The sequence below is a fragment of the Mytilus californianus genome, unplaced genomic scaffold (assembly GCF_021869535.1).
Source record: "Mytilus californianus isolate M0D057914Y unplaced genomic scaffold, xbMytCali1.0.p SCAF_1, whole genome shotgun sequence".
NCBI lineage: Eukaryota > Metazoa > Mollusca > Bivalvia > Mytilida > Mytilidae > Mytilus > Mytilus californianus.
In genome coordinates, this window is record NW_026262581.1 from 15,048,076 (window position 1) to 15,070,039 (window position 21,964).

Here is a 21,964-nt window from a genome sequence, read left to right on the forward strand (position 1 = left end):
TTACATTTCTAGGAATATCATTGGTTACAGGCACCCGCGTGTATATTTAATATAGAGTTAGTGGGTATGGTTTATTTCAATACACAGTTAGTTGTGGTGTTACATCCCTTTGTAAAAAACAACACGGCGTTTAGGAAAAATCTGAAACGTTTCGTCCGGAATACAGATGAACAAATTGATGATGAACGATTGAAAATAAATACATAAAACACATTCAAAGCTAACAAGTTGTTATTGCTGTCATTTGTTTTTGTATAGACCAATAGAAGTAGGTTCTTTTTATTGAAGACTTGATCAATTTGAAATGCCACTAGTCTAAATGCCACATGTTAAGATAGTCGGTAAGATAAATTCGTTAAACAGTGTGCTAGTGACTAAAAGCGATATAATCCCTCCCTAAGACAAGATATTTATATCTACGTTGAAAATTCTTTTAAAAAAACAGGACCAACTCATTCAAATTGTCTTTTAGTTTGGAATGAGGAATACGTGTGTAGAGTGTAGAAAAGTCAAATGTTTTAATATTAATGCAAGATGAGAGAGCCTTAGATGGTATGTACTCTTATGGATCTTTGATTTTTTTTTATAGTATCCACATCTGATTCACGCCACCTCTAGAATCGGTAGTTTCACAATAAGTGTTATTGACAATGTTTGGGACAGCAGTAATAACGTAGCCAGACGGATAATATATGAATGGGGAACTATCACAGGTGCAATCAGGATGTTTATAATTGAAGTCGTCCTGCAACACTGCAAGATCCTGCAACACTTGTTTCTAATTAATCATTTAAGTTGCAGTTGATTTGGTGTAGGTATCAGGCATGATAGGTACGGACTGATCTTTAAAGTAGGGAGATATTTTCGATTGAACTGATTTATGATGAAGGATATTGCAAAGTTGATGGCATCGAATTTTTTGTTGGCAAAGGAAAGTTTTATGAAGGATATTTTCTCCTTTTAATTTTTTTCCAATGCATACTGGTTTGAAAGTCTGTTGCTTGCAATATCAACTTGTATCCTACTTCTATTACCAGCGTTGAACGGGTTTTAATAAAACGGTCTGCTGTCTATCAATATTAATCTCTACGAAAATCAAAAACAACATGGAAGGCTGAGCAATGAGCATCAACATTATCAATACTAAATTGTAAATTGTCGAAACAATTTACACACATTATCGCAAAACACGGACTTCATTTGTACTTGCCATGAAAGAGAGAAAAAAAAATCGACGACTTTCTTTTTCTGTGTTAAGGCTTAAACATTTTTATTTATTTTTGTAAAATAGTCTATATGTCTATATAATTCATGTATCGTCCCGATGAGGCAAGACAAAAGTGCGTATTTATTTGTATTCACATTGAAAAGGAAACGAATGCACCCTTGGTTTCAATTAACTTACGTGTCCGATTTGACGTACTGGTGTACGAGACTGTTGTACTACGATTTGTTGTTGTTGTTAATTGTCCACCATATGCAGTTTTACGGTTTGCCTTACAAACACAGATAGTTACAGTTATAAACAAGCACAACCCTGTTAAACAGCCTATCACTATGTCCGCAATTGCTTCTACAGATCTGATCAAAACAAGAATGCATTAATATTGTAGTATATATTGTTTTAGCTTTTCAACTATACTTCTTTAAAAATTGCTTAACTTTCAAAGAAGCCATTTTGTAATCTACATTAGGAAGAAAGGATGAATTATTTTGCTGATATCTAAGATGCTTTTATATTGTTTGAGATACCAATTTCGGCTAATGATATGTGGATATGGTGTATCATATAAACTTTGGACGGTATTTGTACCAATTAATGATTGTTTTTGTTGTTTGTTTTATTTGATATGTGTGATACTGTCTGTCAATACTGAGACTCAAATTAACAAAAACAGACCGATATTCCGTGATAGCTTATATAGATCCGCATTCACCAAATCAGCAGTTAAGTAACTAATATATTTGTATTTTAGTCTGGTATACAACAAGTAAAACATTATTCTTTTTACCATATGAACAGTTGAAGAACTGATCAGACCAAAAGAACTGAAAAATAGCCAAATCCGGACAAAACGTTAACGCTTCTCAAAAGGCAGATATATTTCTTTATTTAGAATTTTTTATAGTATTTCATGATAGTAGATTCCAATAAAACAATATCTGTATTGTCATGTCAGTACCGAAGTACACTAGGAGTGTGATACATGTAAAATCAGAAAAGCAAATTCAGAACTTATCGTTTTAATACATTTATGTATGGTTGTTATAATTGTTTTATCTTTACCTCCTTTTAGTACCACCATATGTGTTCATAACTGCATAGGAATACATTATATAGTAAAGTTCCAATTGATTAATTAATACCGAAATCAATGTTAGTACCCATAAAAGCCATATTTAAATATCGTTTTACAGTGTTAGATTAATAACTTTTTAGAATAGATTATTCAAAGAATCGATAAGTTTTCATGGATCGTCGCTAAATTTACGGGCTCTATGAATAACATCCCCGTATAAATGAGGGTGTGACATCCAGTTTTTAATAAGAGTTTTACCGGGTTTTTGGTTGGGTGCGTGTTGCTCAGTCTTAGTTTTCAATGCTGTGTTTTGTAAACTGTAATTTGTCTTTTGATCGTATTTTGTGTTTTTGCAATGACATTATCAATTTGTTTTCGACTAATGAGTTAAATATTCCTTTGGTATCTTTCGCCCTTCTTCTACAGGTAAAGACACACTTCAAAACCAAGTAGCTGTATTTATGAAAGAATTAACAAATGGTTTTCGTAATTTGACGTAATGCCTGACTTAAAAATTTACCAAAGATTCATAGATTAAGTTCATTGAAAACTTTAACTTCACCACAGATATGCAGCGAACGCTTTGGAATAGACAGCAGTTAACCGATGTTCAAATCTCGTACACGGATTAAGAAGAGATGAATCTATGTAACGTAAAAAGAAATCGCAAGACCTTTAAAATGTGCATCTCCATATGTAAATGATATGTGTAGGGAACTAATTGGCAGAGTGATATGTGCAACAATTCATTGGCAAATTAAACAAAATTAGTATGCAATATTTTCCATAATAACAAAAAAATTAAATAAAAATTAAATTTCACAAATCTGTATTCGGTAACCATCATTGAGGACATGTTGTTTATAACAAAGTTTAATTATTGGCATATTATTTATTTGTCCTGTATAGACTTATATCTAAAACAATGATAATCATTAGATTCGAAAATGAAATAATCACTGAAACAGGACTGAATATTAAAGAAGAAGTTTTTTTATAGATTTTTAATCGATATTTCAAAATTAAAAAAATGAGGGTGTACACCTTGCTGGGCAATCAAAACATAAGTTTTAAATTGTTTGTATATATAGCATACAACTTGGGTTATAATTTTTTCGATAGCTGCATTTTATTGCTCGGTTGAGATGTCTTCTCTTAATGATCTATGACGACTTTCCGGTGTTTGTTTTTTTTTTTGTGTCTCGTCAGGAATTTATAGCTTAGCGGGCAGATCATAGATGTTAGAATTATTTTGATAGATAACGCTCAGTCTTCTTGTTTCGTTCAGTTTGTTAGCAGTCCTTGTCTAACAAAAACTATTCCCTCCGCCCACCCATTTCAGTCAGCTTTCATTCGGCATGTGACGGGGATATATCAGCTACGCAGCAATACCTCTGCACATCCATAATTCATTGTATTTTTCATCACTGGTCAGTTTTTTTAATGTTTTTTGGTAATAAATTTTATGTTTCCATTATACTTGTCAGTTTCTCTGTTGAAATCATTCGTTTTTCATTCAGACATTTTGTTTCTGTTATAGCACCATCAGCCACTTACAGCTTATCTTAGCTTGGTACAGGTCAGTAAGGTCAATTTTGTCAATATAATGGAATTTTATGCGACTGTCATACAAGTGAGAAGTGTATTCCACCATTTTCTACATGCCTGTACCAAGTCAGGAACATGACAGTTGTTTTCCATTCGTTTGATGTGTTTGAACTCTTTATTTTGCCATTTGATCAGGGACTTTCCGTTTTACATTTTCCTCGGAGTCGGTATTTTTGTTATTTTACTTTTTACAAGTGTATACCAGTTGCAACATTCAGACGATAATCAATGTGTTCTAAAATTTGTCACAATGTAATTTACAGTATACCTTTTTGGAGAAACTGAGTGGTTATAAACTTAATGTGTGCTCGTTTGTCAAATGTTGTATATTATGCTGCATACTTATATGTTTTAGTTTGTGTAAATATATGCTGATGCTTTATATAGTCGGTTGTAAGACCTCCTTAGAACTTATGTTGCTTCAGTATTGCTCTGATATATGTTTTGACTCAAAATAAAATTTACCTACTTGCTTACCCCAATTCAACAAAAGACAGACATTGCCAAAAACGAATTACGACAAACCAACAATAAAAATCCACAAAATACTACAGAAAGGCTAAACTTTTGCACCCTGAACCCCACCAAAAATCGGTGGTTAACACGGGTAACAGGTTCTACCAGTTAATTATTCCATGTGAGCATTGGTATTGGCACGATTGAATAGAATAGAGTGCAAGATTCTGGTTAAATGCAGTAATGTAGGTTAAACAATTATATCTTTGTTTTCTTTCTTTAACAAATGATGAGAAGAGTGTAACATATAGAAATGTCGGTACCACTGTTGGTGAAATATTAGTTCCCGATGTTAGCATACACCTAGTTGCCAGTGTTTAAGTATCTATAACAGTTATGGTATTCATTGTGTGTGTGTATTTCCAGTTAATGAAAACATATAATATATGTTATTTTGATAAAACTAAGGTTGCAACTCCCAGATAAAAAGTTTAAACGCAGTCGGTTTTTGACGTTTTGTTATGGTCTTACTAGTTTTTATGCTCTAAGTTTTAATATTTTGACATTCCAACCTTTTGATCGCATATGTGATGGATGTTTTTCCACAAGTAATACGTTTGTGCTCATGGAAATCGAAAAGAAATGTCAAACTATTCGTTTAAACGTTGAAAGCTGTCCCTATAGGCTTTTCTCCAAGTCAGAAATCAAGACAATGTCTTCCGCATAAAGTAAGATCCTAAAATCAAAGTTCTCATCAAGTTTGACATACCGAATAGCAAGAAATTCTTAAATTACTTTATACAAACCATGGTATGCATTTAAAATACACTGTATTTAGGGGTTCGTTCACCTCAACGTATGACATTTTTGTAACCCGGTTCCTTCTCATATGTTAACATTTGTAAATATTATTTAAAACCATACATTACATATCTTCATTTTTAATAACTTGATTAATGACAACATACACAGATAAAACTATAACAAAATAAAATAATGATATACATAAATACTAAGTTTTTTGAAAAACTCTTTGCCCAAACTCACTTTACAAAAACATACATTTTTAAGAATAATAATTGATGCCATGAATAGTAACATCGACTTGAAGTATATCACAGCACTAATTCTAAAATCATCACTATTCCCGAATATTCTTTAAATTTTCTTTTTCAATTATCAATAAAAATTTACAACATTTTATGAACGACATGTTCTCAATATTTCAAATATCATTTACAATTATTTTCAATGAACTATGTCTGTATGTATATTAAATTCAAGATGTAAAGATTTAAAAAACTAAATATTCTTGTATAAATTTAGACCAGATGACAAGGAATATTTGTTTCGTTTTCCATCAGTTCTTTCCTTTTTCTTCTTTTTAGTCTTCATTTTCTTCTCCAATGTTCTGCCTGCCTAGTTCATTTCGTCCTCTTTTTTTTTGGCTTGTTTATGCTCCTTACGCCTACACTTTTCCTCAAAATACCCCTGATTTTTCCTGTATCTACATGTGCTGTGGATATTATTTATATTCCTTTTGTGAAAACATTCAAACCCAAATCTTTGACCCAAATAGACCCTGTATAGGCAACAATTTTAATCTTATCAATGTTATTTTTCTAATCAATCGCATGCTTCCTTCTCTGATCAAAATCATTTCCATTTAAGGGTTAAGAAAAATTATTAAGTTGTCGAAAATAATGTTACATGTAACAGTCAACAATGACCATATGTTATAATTCGCCGTTTCTGAATCTAAAACATTCTGGGTAATATTTTCAAAAGCGGACACCAAAAACGTTGTGATTGGTTTAAAACGTTCTAAACAATGGAAATTGAATCAATGACTCAACGTTATTTTCATTTGGGTGTACGAACAATGAGAATACCCATAGTCCTTTAGATTCTGTAATGGCGAATTTGTAGATATTTATTAATTATATATATGACAAATGTCTATTAATAGTTATTATTTTACCTACATTTTACCAGCATTTGCATAGAAGATATTATCATTTCTCAGCAAACATTACACGTTTTTACAATAAAAACATAATAACACCGAATATAATAGCTGGTCATATGTTCTGAACTGGTATCAATTTCATGAAAATGAAATATAAGTGATTAATATCGTTGACCTTGAAGAGATCCACATAAAAGAAGCATATGAGATTCATAATGCTGGTAAACAAATACTTGAATCACAACATGAAAAAACTATAGGTCGATATGAACAAAGTCATTTTTTTTTCTTTTTTAATTCTCTAAAAGATAAACCTGTTCAATGTCCATAAAATAAGAAAGTTCTATGCAATAAAAAGAAGTCAAATTTCGGCTACATGAAACATTTATAGCACAAAAATATACATCGAAAATAGTCGGCAAGAATGCAGAGAGTTAGTGTAACCATTTTCATTGAAGATTTACTTTACATGTTGTTCATTTGTACATATGATTTAATCACATAAGCGGTACCAATTGAAGTGAAACATCAGTCTGTATATCCAGCACTTGGTGCGGATGGCGTGTTACTTTCAGATATCGTGCTGTAATGATGTTCACTGCCATCTGAATGTGGCATCAAATCCGAATAATGTGTCTGGTCAGATGGCGTAGGATATGGTGCCTGTACATTTGTTGATGTCTGGTGTCCAGGATCATTCACAACACTTGTATATGACGGGGGTGGGGCTGAAGTATTCCCTTTGCTATATGCTGGCGTAGTTTGACCAACTGCAAAAGCACCATTTACTTGGCCTCCGTAAGGTTGTGCATATGGCTGTGCATATGGCTGTGCATATGGCTGTACATCTGTAAAGAAATCGACATTTAGAAATTAGTTCATTAGTTTTCGTCTTGTCGTCTTTTATTCAACAGTGATTTCAGCTGAATCTTAATTGATAACGAATAGGTCAGTGTATACATGTATAATGTTGTATGAGTAATGGTCAGTGTATACATGTGTACTGTTGTATACCTAATGGTCAGTTTATGCATGTGTAATGTTGTATGCCTAATGGTCAGTTTATACATGTGTAATGTTGTATGCCTAATGGTCAGTGCAGACATGTGTAATGTTGTATGAGTAATGGTCAGTGTATACATGTGTAATATTGTATGCCTAATGGTCAGTTTATACATGTGTAATGTTGTATGCCTAATGGTCAGTTTATACATGTGTAATGTTGTATGAGTAATGGTCAGTTTATACATGTGTAATAAAGGCCACAGTAGTATACCACTGTTCAATTGTAATAAATCGATTTAACTGAGAGGAAAAATGAGTAATGGTCAGTTTATACATGTGAAATGTTGTATGCCTAATGGTTAGTTTTTACATTTGTAATGTTGTATGAGTAATGGTCAGTGTATACATGTGTAATCTTGTATGAGTAATGGTCAGTGTATATATGTGAAGTGTTGTTTGCCTAACGGTCAGTTTATTCATGTGTAATGTTGTACGCCTTATGGTCAGTTTTATACATGTGTAATGTTTTATGCATAACGGTCAGTTTATTCATGTGTAAGGTTCTACACCTAATGGTCAGTTTATACATGTGTAATGTTGTATGAGTGATGATCAGTTTATACATGTATAATGATGTATGCCTAATAGTCAGTTTATACATGTGTAATGGTGTATGTCTACTGGTCAGTTTATTCATGTGTAAGGTTGGTTGAGTAATAGTCAGTTTATACATGTGTTATGGTGTATGCCTAATGGTCAGTTTATACATGTGTAGTGCTTTATGCTTAATGGTCAGTTTATACATGTGTAATGTTGCATGAGTAATGGTCAGTTTATACATGTGTAATGTTGTATGTCTAATGGTCGATTTATACATGTGTAATGTCATATGCCTAATGGTCAGTTTATACATGTGTAGTGCTGTATGCTTAATGGTCAGTTTATACATGTGTAATGTTGTATGAGTAATGGTCAGTTTATACATGTTTAATGATGTTTACCAAATGGTCAGTTTATACAAGTGTAATGTTGTATGAGTAATGGTCAGTTTATACATGTGTAATGTTGTATGGGTAATGGTCAGTTTATACAAGTGTATTGTTGTATGAATAATAACTCATCAAGGTAATTCTATCATATACCTTCACAAAAAACGGAATCGAATACACCCTGGGTATGAAACTGTAGTTATAACTTACGTGTCCCATTAGACGTACTGATGTACGACACCGTTGTACCGGGATTATTTGATGTTATCACTTGTCCTCCATATGCAGTATTTCTGCGGCTTGCATTACAAACACAGATAATTACAGTTATAAACACGCCCATTCCGACGAGACATCCAATCACAATGCCCGCAATCGCTCCTGCAGATCTATAATTTTAAACAAGAATGCAATAGGATTAAAGTATTACATCTCTGTGCTTTTCAACTCTATTTTTACACATAATTTCTTAGTATTATTCCCATTGTTTATTAGAACTTAGTCTTATATAAAAAAAAAAAATCAGATTCGGCTTTCTACATGCGCATAATGGTACATTTGTTATTAACTTATCACTGTAATATTGGATTTGATATGTGTGTCAGGTAATCTTTCACTCGTTGAAAGTGATCAATCAGACCAAAATTCCTTATCAAATTTGATAAATCCGTATTAACCAAACCAGGGTTTCAACTACTCAATATATACAATGTATGGTGTGTTTTTTTTTGTATCCATCTTACCAAAAAATTATTAACACGTCAACATTAATGACAAACAATCTATACCACTGACAGTAGACACACGTGTTGGAATGATGCCTGTACTTCTATACATTATAAAGGGCATGCAATTGACAAGAAGGGTTTTAAAGGCTCATGAACATGAAGAAAGCCTGGTATATTTATACACATGCATCCTGAAATAGTCAAACGGAAACATTTAGTCATACATCCCACACAGCCAAACATCTACCAGTCCCTCTACCAAGAGTATGCCACTAAAACACAAAACACTAAATACAAAATGATAACCAGGCATAAACATTATCAATATAATTATATCTGATACTTAGCTACCAATCTTATGAACACCAACTAGCTTAATTCGTTTATTGGCTTTATTGATCGACACAGCGGGTTCATGATACTAATACAAGTTATAGCTTTTCTAAAAAGCTTGCCGTTTTATAGCTTAATTACTATATATATAATAAAATATTAATTTTCGCGAACCATTTAGGTCACAAAAATTCCAAAAAATGGCATCAGTAAGGAGAGTTGTACAAATGATGTGAATACACAGAACCCGGATCCAAATTATCTTTTACTAAATGTATTCATCTTTTTCTGTTTTGTATGTACTAACAACATTTCATTTTTCTACAATTTCGATTAAAATATTATAAAACCTGCAGTTCAATAGGTCACATGCCCCAAATAAACATTCCCCGATTGGTCGAACTACTGTGGCCTCGGTGTAAAGCAACGCAAGCCTCGATGTAAAGATCACGCTTCCAAAAATAGAGGTATGTCCCAACTTAACATTCCCCGATTGGTTGAATTGCTGCTCGATGTAAAGCAACGGAAGCCTTGATGCAATGAAGAAAAGGGGTTGACAGGATAAACGTAATCGTTATAAATTTTAACTTCATGGTTCTTATGCAAGCAAATTTAATAAACAATGATTTTATACAGTTGTGTTATTGTTTTCACCTTACATAGGGCTTTATTTCTGATCTTATTTCTGTGTACACAATTCTGAATCTACATATTTCACCTATATCAATATTAGGTAATCCGTTTGGACGATTCCATATACTATTATGTTTTAGGGTTTTTTAGCTTCAGTGTCGAGTTGGTGTATAGTATTGAGGGCTATCTGCGAGAAATAAATCCTTTTTTCTGATAGATTAACTAAATTCAAAACCAATATAAAAATAGTTAACACATATATTTTATTTAACTGAGTAAATTGATCGGAATGTGAATGATACATAAACCTAAAATTCGTTTTGGTCTATCCCAGTGATGACATTTGCGCGGGAATTTAGTCCATTGACATCGTAATATAATTTACTTTGGATTATAACTATCTTTAGATGTAATGTTACAGGATTTAATGTGAAATTATTTGTCTCTTCTTTTATAGTACACGAGTGTGACGTCAGGTTTGTACACATGAAGTCTCTAGTCTAAAAAAAGCCAGTGGCAGAACGATAAACAGATAAGCAACTGTCTATATATATAGCTAGGGCCAAGTAAGGGAGGTGAAAAAGCCAGTATTACGCAGAACGATAAACAGTTACATAGACGGATCCAGGGGGTGAGGAAAATTTGGTTGATTTTATAGGGAAGCAGGGGCGGATCCAGCCATTTTATAAAAGGGGGGTTCCCAACTCGGGACAAAGGGTGGGGGGGGGGGGGGGGGGGGTTCCAACTATGTGTCCCCATTCAAATGCATTGATCGTCCAAAAAAAGGGGGGGTTCCAACCCTCGGAACCCTCCCCCCAGATCCGCCACTGGGGAAGCATGACGGGAGTGGGCAACCCTTGGGTCAGTCAGCGGCCACCCCCCTTTTATGAAAAGTTGTGGATCCGCCACTGAGATTTATATAAGCAGGTTTTCTTTGTGTAGATACCTTAAAATATCACCAACTGTGACTGAGTACACAATTTGATTCATTTTAGCTCATTAGCTGGGCTCACTTGCTAAAAAGGTTCATTGCGGGCCTGCTCACTGGCTAACATTTTACGATATTCATGACTCGTGTAGGAAAGCCGATAATCTATATGTCATGTGTGTGAGGAGTAGTTATCAAGCTTGCTTTCGTCTGTAAAAACTGTCTTAGGCCAAGTTAGGGAGGTGAAAAAGCCAGTAATAGAACGATAAACAGATGATCAGGTTTTCTTCATATAGATCCCTTAAAATATCCCCCACTGAGGACACAATTTGATTCATTTTAGCTCATTAGCTGCGCTCACTCGCCATAATAGGTTCATTGCGGCTTACTGGCTAATATGAGTAGAAAAGCTGATAATCTATACATACATGTACATGTATATGGTCAGATCATATGTTTTCGTACGTCATATGAATTTGTACTATGCATGCCTTTTCAATGGAAATTGTGACGACAGTATGCATTCTTAATAGCACGAAAAACGATGAGAAGAGGATACATATGTCAACCAAAATTTTTCAGCAACGTCAAAATATGTGAGGACACCCTATCAAGATCTATTAAACTTGCGTTCATGTTGCATTAAAACTGTTTTAGGAAGGTGAAAAATACCAACACTATAACAATAAATAGATAATCGATATTGTAAAATATCAATGTGTTGAAAAGCCAATGATCTACATATATACTTAAATATGTCAACCATAAAATAAAACTGATTTAATTTACACCACAACTGTTGAAAAAACCTTTATGTTTATATAACTTATCTCATTCTAGTCCATTCAACTGACAGAATCGGTGTACATTTCATGAACTCTTGAATAACAATACTCATCATGGACTATTCTTTATAGCAATATCTGTTAGCCATTTAGGGGTCTTTTGTATTCAAAGTTTAGTTTTAGTGGGTTTATTTTGCGAAAAAGAACTCAATTTCCAGATCAAAGTTAACATTTTCTATATATTTTGCTGTGTCAAAATGACCTAATGAATATAAAGGACAGTACCCATATAGACCCAAAAATGGTATATCACATTCTACACATGACATTTTAGCAGGAAAGACTGCCATTGGAGTATATAACTTTTAACCTGTGTATATATAATTAAAATATGATAATAAAATTCATATCTTTTTCAGGACTTCTGATTGAACCATGTACATGTAGTATGGCATGTTTTTGAGATATAGTTTTGGTGGATAGGATGTTCATGAAGGACCTGTAGTACAAAGTATATCACTGGATTGAGCTCTTTGTCTAAGTGTATTATTAAAGTGCTTTGCTTTGAGCTCAGTTCATTGTTATGCAATTCATTCTTTGTGAAGACAACTCTCATGTACAAGGATTTGTCAGGGCAGTATCCATTCTATGTACAATTTCACTACACTGTAAGTAATAAGGAGATAAAAGCATTTTATTATGATTTGAACCAAACATTTTTTGTCCTTTAACCAAATTTAAAAAAAAGAACAAATTTACCTGACAATGCTACACTCGCCACTAGCAATATGATGCTAGGTTGTTTTAATACATCTGTACTGCCTACTGATGACTCGGTCCTGAGTGTAAATGGTCATTCAGTATGTTAAAAAAAAAAAAAAAAATTATAAGGCCTATCTGGCCTAATTGATTTCTAAAACTATATTTCATTGTACATGTTCAACATTTTTCATTCATTTGTTTATTTCTTAATTTGTGTGAATTAACATTGTTACAGTAAATGTTAATTACTACACTTTCATACCACAACAAATACTGTATTGGTATCACTTATATTTGTATCCATATAACAAAAAAAATTGAAAAGAGAATAATTTTGCAATACCTTTTTCATATTGAATACTATAACTTTTTTGATATTTAGACATATTAAGTAGATTTTCATAATACCCACTTGACATGCCTGAAATTCTATCAGATTACTTTTGGAGCAGTTATGAGTCTTTGAAGCATGCTCACAAAGGTTTTTTTGTTGATATCGTTTTCATATTGGTCAAAACTTTTTTTTGCTTCGGCCAGCTTTGGAGGAGATGTTATCAAAGAATTGATAAAAAAACAACACAGAAGTTTAATTTCTAGCTCATCTTGCCCCAAGCATCATGTCAGGCATTTTCATTACTAAAAACCAATAAATGTCTTCTAATCTGAGAAACAATTTCGACATTTTAACAAAATATTTTACTAATGATACTGACAATCCACCACAAAGTAATATAAATAGAACCATACAAATAGTGAGCAAATACATATAAAAAAGATGTGGTATGATTGCCAATGAGACAATTCTCCACAACAGACCAAAATGACACAGAAAATAACAACTACGGGTCACCGTACAGCCTTCAACAATGAGCAAAGCCCATAACGCATAGTCATTTATGTTATTTATGTACACACAATAAACGAAAACCAAATATTATGTAACACATAGACAAACGACAACCACTGAATTACAGCCTCCTGATATCATGTTCTCAGATATCATCTCCCATTTAAAAAAAAATCACATGAAAAAATGAACCTATTATGTGTTTCTCTCCTAGCTACAAAATGTATCCAAAATCAAAGATGTGGAAAATATTCTATCATAATCATTTGGTCATTAATGCAATTAGTATCTCTTCCATGCCCTCTTGAACATAAAATCTAAATATTAAATAAACAACACTCCTCATGCTCAGGTTGGTTGTCATCGTGCAACACAGTTAATAACACCATATAGGAAAAACATAGAACTCCTTTTGTCATATAAAACACTGTCAAACATCCAAACATACTATCTACATTCATCTGTGTCCACACTTGTTATTATGTTGTAAAATGATTTTTTAATTTGTAGTATCATCCATTCGAAATATTACTCTGCATATAAATTGTATTGGGGTAAAAAAAAAGTAGAACATTGGAAAGGCCAATGTGTTTTTTTAAAGAGTTACAATTTTCTTTTTTGGAAAGAGCCTAATTTCTAAATCACTTGCGTTTTTGCCTGTACTAGTTTCGTTAAACTTTTTTATGAATATTTTTTTTAAAGACATGTCATTTATTTACTCACTGTTTATTTGTTTGTGTTTGATAAAGAAAAGTGTGATAAATATCTTTCATTAATTGTCCCGTGAGATAAATCAACCAAAACGGTTTAGAGTCCACTAAATCTGTATTATACCGGAACTAATTATCCCTATATCCTACTTGAGCAGGTTCCATTAGTTTGTAAGGGTACATAGTTCCTGCGAATAATGTTTATAGAGTGAATCGGTTTAAAGTCTTATTGATTTTCTTATTAATTTTTTTTAGCTCTGTATCAATCTGATGAGTCAACCCCTTTTCAACTGAATCTTACAATAAGTTCTAACATAATAGAAAAGAACGGATAAGGGATATCCATCCATGACACAAAGTCAGTTCACGCACAATCACGAAAAACATAAAAAGCAAAGGAACAGCGCTTTTATTGATGTGTGTTCCGCTTTAACACCAAAGTCCGGGATTGGGCACCCGCAAACATGGTTATGTATGTGCAACATTCTGTATGTGCCTGTCCCAAGTCAGGAGCCTGTAATTCAGTTGTTGTCGTTTGTTGCTCTGTAACATATTTGTTTTCCGTTCATTATTTTGTACATAAATTAGGCCGTTAGTTTTCTCGTTTGAATTGTTTCACATTTGTCGTTTCGGGGTCTTTTATAGCTGACTTAAAAAGTTTGCGAAATTGGCTTTGTTCATTGTTGAAGGCCGTACATTACTTATAGTTCTTAATTTCTGTGTCATTTGGTCTCTTGTGGAGAGTTGTCTCATTGGCAATCATACCACATCTTCTCATTTTATATTAACCCCACCAAATAGGAAGTGTGGCTGTGGCAAAATCATAAGCATAGGTTTCATTCATTGGTTGTCGTTTGTTGTAGTGTATTATATTTGCTTTTTTTAATTGTTTTGTACATAAGTTTATCAGACTTACACTGCGTGATTGTAATAAAAGTCATAATAATTGACTTTTAGAATAAAGAAACTGTAATATCTGACTTACACTGCGTGATTATTATAATAGTTGTAATAATTGATTTTTAGAATAAAGAAACTGTAATATCAGACTTACACTGCGTGACTGTAATAAAAGTCATAATAATTGACTTTTATAATAAAGAAACTGTAATATCTGACTTACACTTCGTGACTATTATAATAGTTGTAATAATTGACTTGTGGAATAAAGAAACTGTAATACCTGACTTACACTGCGTGACTATTATAATAGTTGTAATAATTGACTTTTAGAATAAAGAAACTGTAATAACTCACTTACACTGCGTAACTATAATAAAAGTCATAATAATTGACTTTTGAAATAAAGAAACTGTAATATCTGACTTACACTGTGTGACTATAATAATAGTCATAATAATTGTCATAATAGTTATCTGAGTAGTCTGAACAACATGGATTGTACGTTGTGTAACTGCAGCAACCATTAGAACAGTACTTTCCATGAGTTTGAAAATAGGTACTGATATAGTATGTACAGTAATCCCAGCCTTTCACTGTTTCTGAAGAAAACCATATATGTTATGTGATTATTTTAATTCATACTATAGGGTCAATTTGAAAATAAGGAGCGTTGCTATGATTGCCAATGAAACAACTTCCCACCAGAGTTCAAATGACGTGAATATAATAAATAATATGTCTTGAAGGTATTGAAGTGTAAACTGAGCCAAAGGAAAGGACTTTTATGTAAAGTTTGTGAGTCTATCGGTCACATTTACAAAGCAATAGCCTCTAGAAAAAAAAACCTAGTGTAATCTTTTCTTAACCCAAACATTTATTTTCTTTTCTTTAAATTCTCTTTTCGTGGAACCCTGCATTCCATTCATATAGGTATATAGCGTACATGCATATAATTCCTGTGACAGTGAAATCGACACAGTGGTTACATAGCTGGTTACGAAAGTAATGTTGACGATATATGGTCTGGAGTGTAAACCACGGAAATCACTGATAATGAACAAATCACATTCAAGTATTTGTAGATATGCAAATCATATAAGAATTACAAGTAAATATTAAGTTATCTCCAATATCTCTATTACAAACTGTACACAATAAATCTTTCTGTACTTTGTAACAGTATCTCTACCTCCCTGTATTAAATATCATACTATAAATCTCGTGACCCAGTTTTATGCTTTTTACAATCCGACTGAACCATTTTGAAATTGAAAGCAAAGACAAGTCTATATTGATTCTACCTATCGCAACTATCTACTTGACCTTATGAAGGTAAATCAAGAAAAGCGCTTCAGGCGCATGAAATTTGTAGTGTTGTTTCATTTTTTCAGTGCTGTATTGTATTGTATAATAAGTCAGTACTTCGGCACTGACATGATTTATAACAAACCTTTCTTAAATTGTCCGTTTAAAAATTTATAGATTATTAAGAAATTCCCTCAGGCAAAAATGAATTTTTGGCTATTATTTTAAGGTCATTTTTGTCATATAGCTCTTCAACTGTTTCGGTTCTCATATATACATCCTTGGCTTTCAAATATTCGGTTTTGAGCATTCCTAATGAGGGTAAATCCAGAAAAGCGCTTTGGACGCATGTAATTTGTCGTTTCCATTTTTTGAAAATATACAATTTTGTATCTTTAAGATATAACATCTATCTATATAAAAAAACTGGTATTGATCTCATTTTAATGTAACTTTCAAAGGGAGGTTTTCTAAACTGACCGTACACCATAAGATATTGAATTTATGTCTAGCATTAATGGTTCAAACAGATGCTTTCAAGCCACATAAAAGTCTTTAATATGATAATTCTGTATATTTACAGAAATTGATAATTTTATCAATTTCACATCAGTTAATATTAACACGAAATACCGTTTTGTTCTAGGTTAACTATTTGTTAATTTTCTTTGAAAGAGAATATAGTATTACTTAAAAAACAATTCCCAAGTATGAATATGGATCAACTTTTCTATCCAATATGAATCCTAGATTTGTCTGCTCTTTCTATCCCTCAACCTATTACGATTAATTTATTGACATTTGCCGAGTGTGTGTATATGTATATAAATCATTTAAAAATATCGAATGAAAGGTGAACAAAATTGTCTCCCTGTACAACATCGAAGGTCAGCTACTGAACACATTATATACTTTTAGTTGCCGTAGATATTATATTAACTAACATTTAAACACTACCATTTATTTACTATGGGTGTTTTACTTTTAAATTGCATATTAATATGCACCAGACTGTAATATTAAAAAAATAGAATTATGCATTTCTAGATTGATTGAACAGTTGATTTTTGATTGATTGGTTTATTGTTGGTGTTTCACGTCCCCGCAGCATAAAAAAGTTATGTAAAGGCGTTAAAATGCTTTATCTGAAGAAATAACGATGGGGAAAAGTGGAACGGACACAAAAAAGCAACGAAATTTAATGCTGACTGCCGTAGATGTTAGTAAGGGTTTTAAAATTGAAGACTACGTCATGGCACACAATCAGCGTACTCTGAACGAATAATATCTGTGGAGGTCTTTGTCGTGCTAGGTGCATGGCACTCTATCTACACGTTTTTGATACAACCTGCACAACCGTATCGTACTCTTCAGTCGGAGAAGCCCCGTCCAGTGTTCTCTCGTGAGATTTGATTCAGATATAAAAAGAAATTGAGTTCTTCATCGTATACTGTGTTGGCATAAACTTTATTGATATTAATATCATTTGTTTAATTGCCTCTTGCGCAAAATCTTTTTTTTTAAATCAAATATGACTCAATATCAACTGAAGGATTTTATTTTCGCCTTTTTTTATAATTCGTGTGTTATATTCCATAAATCTTTCTAGTTTGTTTTTTTATAATTTTCCTAATTATAAGATTATGTTCTTTAGTACTATTGATGTTTTATAAAGATACTATCGATAGACTTAAGCTATTTTATTCAGGATGTCTTTTTTACCATATCAGTTTTTGATTTATTAAACTCTTTCTAGTGTTCGCGATTAAACCATAATGGTTAACTGTAATGCCATTATTTGTCGATTGTTTGTTTTTTTAATGTTTGACTTTAATGCTTTTATAAGAAAACAAGTTTGTTATTTTCATTTAAACTGTTTATTTTATTTTCCAATGATTGTGAATAAGTTTCATATTTTGACAGCAAACTATTTTTTGTATATTGATATTCATTTCTTATGGAAAATCTTTGATAACGTGTACAATGTATAAATTCCTTGGGAAACGGAGGATGTGTAAAAGAGATAACAACCCGACCAAAGAGCAGAATACAGCCCAAGGCCACCTATGGATCTTCAACGCAGAGTGAAAATCTTGCATTCCGAGGCTGCCTTTACCTGGCCCCTAAACAATAATGTATATACTTGTTCAACGAAATGGACGCCACACTAAACTCCGAATCATATAAATGAGCCAAAATTAAAAACAACACACAAGACTAACAAAGGCTAGAGATTCCTGACTTGGGACAGACGCATAAAAAGATGACTTTTCTTTTTGGTACCTAGAACAAAATTTATATATATAAATTAACATAAAAATTTTCAAAGGAGTCTTGACCCAGTACTGGAAATTATCCATATCTTTTTTTTTTAATGATTTTTAACTACCGATGCTTTATCATCAGAATGATATGAGCCATGTATTTCTGCATAATATGTCAAAATTGAAATATAAAATTGATGGTCTAAAAAATCCAAATATTCTATTACCGATACCCTTAAAACTCTGCAGGATATGGTATGGCAGACATTTTTTTTTTATCCATAAGAGGTCAAAAGCAGCTTTATCATTGCAATTACATAAACCTTTTGTCCTCTATTACCCTAATGTTGTTATCTTTTTTTCAGCACACCCTTGTTTATAATCAAATGAAATTTAACCCGTGATTTAAAGTTAGATAAATATATGATTAAACTGTGTGTGAAATAACATCCGGGTTTAGTTGATCTTTTGAACCGAGTCAAAATAAGATTTAAATCGTTTTCTAAAGTGGTAAATACGACATGATATAATACATGACAAATATGCAACCACCATGCTATGTGAAAGCACATGGCATGCTAGGTTTTTTTTTTGTTCATGATTAACAAAATAAACAAAATTTAATGTTGATTTTAAAATTGTTTTTAAAACAGCTATAAGTATTTTCGAAACGCAGTTGAAATACAATTTAAATATTTAATAAATATTTTTATTAACTTGTTTTTTTTATTCATGTTATTGTCGAATAAAATAAATTGCCATCAACGTCCAGTGACCAATATTACATGTATTTCATGTAACAGGACGATTGCATTTACTCATTAACAGACTAAAGAGTGGATTATACGGATAATTGTATTTTCCTAGGAACATTTGGGCAGTATACAGTATAATATGGTAAAACGGAATACAAATGGAACACCTAAAAAGTGTATTTTTATCTATATTTTTATTACAGAATAAATAGATGTCATAAGCAAATTGACGAATTTTTTTTAATTTGCATTAATGGACAGTTACAAATACCCATTCCTTTGTCCTTGAAACAGTTATACCAAAATCTGCGCAATATCTTTGCTTCATCAAACTATAGAATCGTTTCAAAGAGTAAGCAGTTTCATTACAAAGGTTCAATTTTGTAACTTTACAAATAAAACATTTCTTCGCTGCTAATGTAAACGTTCTACATATATCATTGTCCATTTTGTTTACAGAAAAAGAAGGCACGTTTTAAATGGAAAATACATATATATTATTGATAAATGTTATTTTTACACGTTTATGGGAGCAGTTATTTAATATAACAGTGGTTGTAGATAAAGGTGTGCTGTCCAGTGAAGGGACCAGAGTAATAAACAGTGGGTCATAACATCTATTTTTATCATTACCATCTTACTTATTTCATTTACTTTAATATTAAATGTGATTCTATTAAATCAAACTAATCATATTATACTGTGTGCAATGTAATTTTATTTCTTTTATTAAGTTTTATAATTATGAAATAATCATTTCGCTTTCCGTGTGCCTTGTTTGGCAAATACATAATTGTGTGCTTGTTTGTTTGTTGGTTGGTTTATTTAAAGAAATTTTCATAAACTATTTATCTCAATGTAACCCAGTTGTCATACCTGTTTATAAACCGTGACAAGGTTTTGCGGTATTACCTTCACCGATTGATTTGAACCCTTGAAAACCTTTTTTGGCAAACATAGTATAGAAAAAATGATTTATTTCAATTACTAAAGATGGACCGATAAGTGCTAAAAGTGTACATATAAAAGTGTAAACATATTTCGAAATATGATTCAATGTATGTATGGCTTGTTACCTACGCCGTTAGTGAAAAAAGTAGTGAAAACAAATAAATTGTGACTATTGTGTTCTTACCTGTAAGCAAAGATAAAAGATAAACTCCCAAAACACATATGATGTTGTTCGCCATTTTTGTTATAAATGTTGAGAAGTACAGGTATGGGATCAATACAAACACAGGTATTTTGAAATAAAGAAATCGTGAATATGATCTAAAGGTGTACGAGGAGGTCATTTAATTGTGTATTCAAATCACACCGATTTAAATACACAATTAAATGACCCCCTCATCTTTAGATGGTTTGGATATATTGTAACACAGTTCAATTTCTTAAGAAATCTTAGATCATTTGTATATAAATATATTTGTGCTTAAAGACAGTAGATTATTTATTATGTAAAATAACAAACAATTACATGCAGTTTATTAGTTATTCACGAAAACTAACTGAAAAAAACGTTTTTCTTTTCTCTTGAGAATCATTTGTAATATCTCAAATTTATTAATGTTATAAGTGTTGAAAATTGGACCTGTCTCTATGCCTCAAGGTTGTATATTTTATATTTTAAGCTGTCATATGAATATCAAGAGATCAGGATCGGGAGACGACTATTTGATTTTCAGGGGAGTGGGCATAGGGATTTTGCAAATGAATTTCCTAGTCCAATAACAGCTGAAAATAAATAATCTTACCCAAGACATGATATAAATGAAAAATAATTATGTACAATGTGGAAATACATTTTTGCGCCCCCATTCATCCCCAGAGTATCGAATGGTTGTCCCTTAAGTCAATGAAACAGCAAGTCAAAGACACAAAATTAAAAAAAAATATAAGATATCTCATAATAACATTGTAAGATATCTTGCAATTGTATAAATACTATTTCAAGTATATAACTCGTGATGTGGGAGCAAATCCAATTATTTTTTCATAACTTTCTTTTCGCTTGATCTCTAAGCACTGAAATTTCAAACTTAGGATATAAGCTTTTTAAGAAAGTAAGCTACTTATATTTTTTTAATCGACTTGCTTTTATACTATTCAATCCTCTCAGTGACTTATGGTAGTATGGGCCCCTTGATATATAGAACTTATGGCCTAGATCCTTGGTCAGGTCAAGCCACAAACGTCAACAGTTGTATTTACTGCTTTTCCGTTAATCATCCAGCAACATTTATTAAATAAAAAAAAAGTAGGATAAAAGAGAAAAAAATACTGATCGGCTAAATAGTCAAAGTGGGGTCAAATGTCTTTTAAATATGTCTGTATAACTATGATTTGTACAGAATACTGGGTGTTTTCCGCACATTGTAAAATATTTATAGCTATACACAGCTACTTATAACTTTTAGGCGAGCGAGCGCATAGCTTCACATTGTTTCGATTAGATATTAATACACATGAAAGATGATAATCCATCTATGCGCAAATTCTATTTTGAATTAAATATTTATTTATTTCTTGACGGGATTGATCGATTTCTATGCTCTTTTGTTTTTCCTCCGGTATCGATAAAGATAATTCCAATAAAACCTGTCGTACGCAAAGAAATCGAAAGCATACGGTTTCATAACAGTTCCTTACGACTAATACGGTACCGCACCTGATGGACTATCAGT

At 32.1% G+C, this 21,964-nt stretch overlaps 1 protein-coding gene across 1 annotated transcript; it reads right to left on the bottom strand.

Annotated features, from left to right (window-relative positions):
• Window positions 1-5,289: 5,289 nt before the first annotated feature.
• On the bottom strand, window positions 5,290-20,567 carry LOC127710659 (cysteine and tyrosine-rich protein 1-like). Its single transcript, XM_052216635.1, has 4 exons — window positions 20,416-20,567; window positions 15,384-15,555; window positions 8,538-8,716; window positions 5,290-7,181 (listed from the first exon to the last, which is right to left on the bottom strand). Exons 1-4 carry the CDS (start codon window positions 20,468-20,470, stop codon window positions 6,862-6,864), a joined length of 726 nt encoding a protein of 241 aa, XP_052072595.1. The 5' UTR covers window positions 20,471-20,567; the 3' UTR covers window positions 5,290-6,861.
• Window positions 20,568-21,964: the final 1,397 nt, after the last annotated feature.